The sequence below is a fragment of the Wolffia australiana genome, chromosome 7 (genome assembly GCF_029677425.1).
Source record: "Wolffia australiana isolate 7733 chromosome 7, ASM2967742v1".
Classification (NCBI taxonomy): Eukaryota; Viridiplantae; Streptophyta; class Magnoliopsida; order Alismatales; family Araceae; genus Wolffia; species Wolffia australiana.
The window spans coordinates 8,027,616-8,034,191 of NC_135841.1; the positions used below are offsets into that span (position 1 = coordinate 8,027,616).

General features: G+C 45.0%; 1 protein-coding gene across 1 annotated transcript; it reads right to left on the reverse strand.

The window, feature by feature from the left end:
* Window positions 1-3,352: 3,352 nt before the first annotated feature.
* LOC144705215 (cytochrome P450 78A5-like) lies at window positions 3,353-5,272 on the reverse strand. Its single transcript, XM_078577794.1, has 2 exons — window positions 4,188-5,272; window positions 3,353-4,099 (listed from the first exon to the last, which is right to left on the reverse strand). Exons 1-2 carry the CDS (start codon window positions 5,115-5,117, stop codon window positions 3,503-3,505), a joined length of 1,527 nt encoding a protein of 508 aa, XP_078433920.1. The 5' UTR covers window positions 5,118-5,272; the 3' UTR covers window positions 3,353-3,502.
* Between the last annotated feature and the right edge of the window lie 1,304 nt (window positions 5,273-6,576).

The window sequence follows — 6,576 nt, forward strand, 5'->3', positions numbered from 1 at the left end:
ATCACTTCCGACCAACTTGAGCATTACTCAATGAATTTCCCAATCACCATTCCATTTGGAGAAGATCCTTAGTCAATATTAACTAGTTATATTCCATTGAGCAAAGGTTTTATAAATATTGTCAGAAGAGTCAAATACCAACGACATATTAATTAACAGCCTATATTTGAGTTTATCAAATACCCTTCGAGATTTCATGAGGCTTAGAAGTTTGTTCTACCCTTGAGAGCCTCTATGCAGAGCCCAAATTCAGACCATTGATAACATACATTTTTAGTACATTATATGATCATATTTACATGTTTATCTGCATTAAATTACTTATATTCGCATGTTATCAAGTATAAAATGATAAAATCTATTTTTAGAATGAATTTCTAAATTTCCTGCATTTTTCAGAATTTTCTAACAATATATTCTTAAATAATATAATTTTTGAGACAGAATATGATTTTTCTGGAATTCTTTGACATTAAATTTGGAATGATATGATTTTTCTCAGTCAAAATATATATTTATATGTATTTTTGGGTTTTTATTTTAATTAATAAGTCAAAATATATATTTATACGGCGACGAATTAGAAATGATTATCCTGATTGGCGACAACCAATCATTAACTGAGTTAATGATTGGCGTCAGTCAATCATTTCATCATGCAATCAGTGCTACGTGGTTCGAATTAACGAATCAGCGATAATTACAATAATGACTAACGAATCACTTTTTTTTGGAATTTTCTTATGCAGAGGCGAGGTGGACGAATAAGAAAAAAGTGGTCATTTTTTGCAAGGGAGAAAAAGACAAAATCAAGCTTTTTACTTTTGTTTTCTTTTTCTCCTTTGAAATATCGCAAGGCGACGTGGCCACATCACACGGCACCACATGTACACGCGGTGCCCGCGTCCGCTGTTGATTTAATTAAAAAAAGTTCTGCGCTGACGCACTGCCACCTCAACTGCGAGTCCTTTTTTCTTTTCTTTTGTTTTGTCTTTTCTTCTCTCTTTTGTCTTTTTCTGTTTCCTACGTACACATGGCATGGAATATGAAGGGCGCTGCACAACATACAAAGAGTGCCACACGGAACACAAAAAGCACAGAATATAGAGCGCTTTGACTTCTACGGGCATGGAAAACGATGACATTGACGAAGAGAGAGAAGGAAATCAAGGGCTAGGATTGCCTAAACTTCAAATGACCATAACTTTTGATCTACAACTCTGATTGAGCCGAAATTTTCAGCGTTGCTTCATCTTCCCTTGTTCTTTCCATCCATACACTCCGATCTATAAATAGAGGCTTGGATCATTGTGAAATTCATTTTGAACTTGCTTCCTATTTGTGTAGGCTGATTGAAAGATAGTGAGTTTTGAGATCTATCAAGTGTGTTCCTGGTGTCCTGTGTATGTGGGGAGAAGCATTGGAGAAGCGGGGGAGCTTACCGTCACTTGTAAATCACCATGATCCTGGCGAAACGTAAGGACCTAAGGTAAGTGTCTTCGCCTTACGTTGTCTCTTTCCGGACACCAGCGTTAATTTAATTAGGGTTTATCATCGTATCTTCACTCACATTTTACTCTCTTTTCTTGTCTCTCTATCCTCTCCATCGTACCACTCCACATCCAATCTCTATCCTCGTTCATACCACTGTCTATCATCACGTCTGTCACATTCACTTACTCTTTTGTTTAAGTTAAATTAACACATAACTTACGTATTTTTAATCGATATCACTAGCTCATATCATCAAATCTTGTCCTCATCTGTCTTCTCTTTGATCATGACTAGCATAAGAAACTAATTCCTTAATCATTATTCCCTGTGGAGATGATTTGTACTTATCACTAAGTATTCTTAAGTACGGTTAAATATATTTTTATTGAATAATCTCAATTATTAATGACAAATTAAAACCCCTAAAATTGAGATTATCAAGCATCGAGTCTTCCTCTTTTGTAGAGGTTCAAAGCCCAAGTCCTTTTTACTCCACAGCTTATTGCTTCATCAAGAATTCCTCATTAAATCTCCCATTTATGATGGTTTTTAAAGCCTCTTAATCAGTTTAAGTTAAACATTGAATGCACGACTAATAATGGAGGCACCAAAGTTCACAAATTACATCAATTATTAACATGGGTATTCTCATTGTGTTTTAAATGATCCTTCTTGTCCCAAGTATATTTTATCGATTATCCCTTTAGTCCATGGCAATTCGGTTAACACATCTAAAATATCGCATCAATAGAACACCATATGATTGTCACAATCATACTACATGACTTCACTGAAGTCAAGTAGGCCAGGTCCATTCAATCATATAAATCATTCATATAAGCATCAAACAAATGGAATTATTTTGTAATGTATGGAAGAGGAACGAAATACACTTGATCTAATAGACATGATAAAATATTCTCAAGTCCCTCAAAAGTTCATACGACCTCATAAAAAATAAATGAAATAATATAAAGGCAGGCAGACAATCAAATGTTCATAATTTTTAAAAATGAATAATTCGATGTTTTAAACAAAATAAAAATCCATGATAGTATTATATCATTTATCATGCATTCAAATATGTATATTAAACATTTTGGGTCCTTCCAATTGAAGACGTCGGTGAAATAATTTTACTCGATGCTTTGAGGGCAAGGCAAGTTATCATCAGTATGGCCTTCGATTAAAATATTGAAACCTGGGATATCGCTGACGATTAGGCGGTCTTCATACGTTATCGGCTTCAGCATTCCTTATTTTCATAATTTTCGAAAGCTGAACACTCTCCGGCCATGTGAGGTGACAGTATCAAAGCTTTTTACTACGGCCCATAGTACATATAATTATGTTTGCGAAGAATGCTTTACAGGGTTCTGAGAAATAAAATGCACAACAGTTTGGATTTCATCAAACTTCTGGGGGAATGCACAATTGAAAAAAAAACTGTGGGGTCTACACTCAATCAGAATCGTCGAGCACACTTCAAGTTAGGATTTGGCAGGCCGTCACGATTCCTTCAAGATGCGTCAACTCCACGTCTCAACCCTCTTCCTTAACTTACCGCTGGGGTAGAAGAAAGCGACCCGGAGATCAGCACCGCTGTTTGACGCGACAGCGCGCCAATACCCATTAGCAAAGTGGACGGTGAAATAGAGAGAATGACGATATGACGAATAAATATTTCGTACCAAGCAAATCGACGGCCGGGAGACGACGCGAGGATAATAAAGGTGCAACACCGCCGACTGCGACCACTTTCGTATCCGCTTCGGTCAAGCGGAGATGGTCTGGTTCCTGAGCTGAGCTGATGAGAACACGTTGACATTCGATAGACACCGGAGGTACTCGGAAGAAGGAGAAGAAAATTTTCATTATTTCCTATTAATCCAAAGCTCTAATCAAATTTGCACACCACTTCTCATACAATCATCGCCATATTTCCAGTGGAAACTACGCACGTACTAGCTTACTCTGTACATGGAGTGAATCGCCATGAAGAGAGAGATCAACGCGGTCCGACCCGGCATGTTAGAGGCTTCTTCATCTCCATGGAGAGGCGAAGCTGCTCGGCGAGCACCACGGGCCGAGCCGCGGACCACGAATAGCTCTGTAGAAGGCGGGCGAACCAGAGGTTGACGGTGGCCAAGCCGAGAGCCCTGCCGGGGCAGACGCGCCGGCCGGCTCCAAACGGCGCGAGCCGCAGGTCCGAGCCCAAGACCGGGACCGTGTCCTCCATGAACCGCTCCGGTCGGAAGGCCCACGGGTCCTTCCAGATAGAGCCGTCGTGCGTTATAGCCCACATGTTCACCATCGCCGTCGTGCCAGCAGGAACGAAGACCTTCCCGACGTGGATATCGTGGATCGCCAGCCGTGCCCAGGACAGCAGCGGGCCGGGCGGGTGCAGTCGCAGGACCTCCTTCACCACGGATTGCAGGTAGGGCAGACGTGGCATGTCCGCGTCTTCCACGGGTCTAGAGACCCCCCCGAGGCATTCTTCTATCTCCTGTTGCACCTTGGCCTGTATCTCTGGGTGTAATACCATTCTCGCCAACGCCCACTCCAAAACGATGGCCACTACGTCCGTTCCTCGGAAAATCATCTCCTGCAATAAGAGAAATTAGAAAGAAATTTCAGATCAAGAGGGAGAAAGTAAATGACAACGCAATCTTCCAGTCTTCGATTCTGCTTACCCAGAGGATGGCCGTCATGTCGTAGTCGGAGATTCTTTCCTCCTCGGGAAGACTAAGGAGAACGCTGAGGAAATCGTTTCCTTCTCCGAGTCCGCTTGTGTAACGCCTTTCGTTTATGAGCTCCCCGACGACGAGTTTCACCTTATCGGCGAGCTTCCTGCACCTGCGGCCCACGCCATGGAAGTCGAGGAGGCTGCCCATGGGGAAATGATCCCCCCAGTTGAAGGCCCCAATGAGTTCGTACCCTTCCTTCACCATCTCCACGACTTCCTTCTCTCTCTCGCGGTCGAGAGAGACCCCGAAAACGCTACCCAAGACGCTCTCCAAGGACCCACTTTGCAACAACTCTCGCAACTCCACCGCGCCGCTCATTTTCATCTCCTCTCCCGCTCGCTCGATCATTCTAAGAGCCACCTTCTGTCGCAGACCCTCCATCGCCGCTATTCTCCGTGGGCAGAACAAGCTCGTCGCGGCGAGCCGGCGGAGGCGCCGCCAGTACTCGCCGGCGGGAGCAAATCCGATCGCGCGCTCGAACATGAGCAGACGAGCGGACTCCTTGGCGGGCCTATCGGAGAAGGCAGCGCTGCAGAGGATTTCGCGCGCCGTGTCGGGGTCGCTGCTAATGACCACGCGGGTCGAGCCCAGGCTCAGGGCCATGAGCCGGGTAGCGCCGTAGGACTCGGCCAGCTCGGCTAGGCGGCGGTGGGCTAGAGCTCCCATGGCCGGGATGGAGCCCAGTACGGGCCACCCTGCTGGACCGGGAGGCGCGGCCGCTGCCCCGCGCCATGCGAACCCTCCCGGGATCTGCCACGCGCCGTGGATTGCCAGAGCGAGGGAGAGGAGGAAGAGGAAAAGAGCCCACCATGCATGGCCCGACGACCCGAGACACAGAACCAGCAAGACGACGTTGCATAACTGCTGCGCCTTCATCTTTCTCCTTCCGTTGTTCTCCGTAGAAAGAAAGAGAGCCCTCCATGATCTAATATATAGCTCCCCCGCTTGAATAGTATATGCCCGGCTCCACGTGAAGGACAACGATTGCAAGAGGACGACGGCGAGAGCGAGATTAATGAAATATCTGCAGTTATTCGGGGATGGGTATTAAATCCCTTCTTATCCCCAGCATGGAACTGAGCAGTGGCTTGGGAGTTGGGGAAAGAATGCACCTCAAAAGGATTTAAAATCAGTCAACTGAAGGTCAAATCAACCTGGACAGCAGGAACGGGTAATGTGAGTGCCTGATGGGCCGGCGCTTGAGTCAGCGCAAGGATAAGGGGTGGCCGAAACGGGGCCCCCTTCCGTTTCAACGAATTTGAGGAAGTTATGTTATATGGAAGTTGTTTGAATGGATGCGCTTGATCAAATGATCCGCAGACCGAAAAACTGAAACCCCTGAATAGTGAGCTTGGAAGAGAGCCAGGAAATCTAGCTCTGAAGGATATGCTGGGCCACATCAGTTTATGTGGAACTGTGCGATAAAAAGAAAGTGATGGAGAAAGATAAATAAACAAGAAGAAGCCACATACACAGCTTAGAGAGGGCGAGAAGAGCTAAGAAAAAACGACAAGAGAAACAGAGAGATAGAGAGACTGAAGAGATTTGACATCACATCTATCACGAAGCACGTAAGAGATATGATCATGCAAGGTAAAAATCATGAACCATAAATAGGTATATAAAGCAAGCCGCCCCCAAAGCCGGTAGTTGAATACGAAATGAGCGGTTGGGGTTCGCCGGTAGTTTGAATCCCATAGTCCGGCGATAAAAATTGAGGATTTGTCAATCATTAGTGCGGAAAAATAGCTTGATTCTACGAAAGATGTAAGTAGTGACGTGGTGCGATTGAGCACCTTGGCGGAATCTTAATTGGGGAATGAGACATCACGTCCAAGAAATTGATGAGAGCGACAGAATCCTGAGAACGTTCACCGCGGGGATTAGCGCTTATTCAATGCTGCAAGGAAAATTAAGATACGATGCCAACTTCCTCGGTAAGGAGATTTAAAAGATACTTTTTCATTTCAATGCTTCACTACGGCTTTGGAACACTAGCAATCAAATTATGTCTTTATCAGGTTAAGTTACGTGGAGGCGCCGCCCCTTTGCTAGTGACAACCGCCGGCTGAATCAGGGTGGCGGCAGCCCGGCGAGGCTCGGAGGCAGCATACGGCCAAAACACGTCACTTCGCTGAAGTCTGCATGCATGAGAGCGATGGTCGACGTGCTGTGGAGGAAGCTGAGCTGGCGTCGGCTGCTTGTCTAGTTGGCGCAACTAGGACGGTGGATCCTGCTTACGACATCCACACGCGATATACAGTCATACTCTCATTTACTTGCATGAAGGGATTTAACAAGAATCATCAGAATTCACAGAGGAGATCATTGAGGG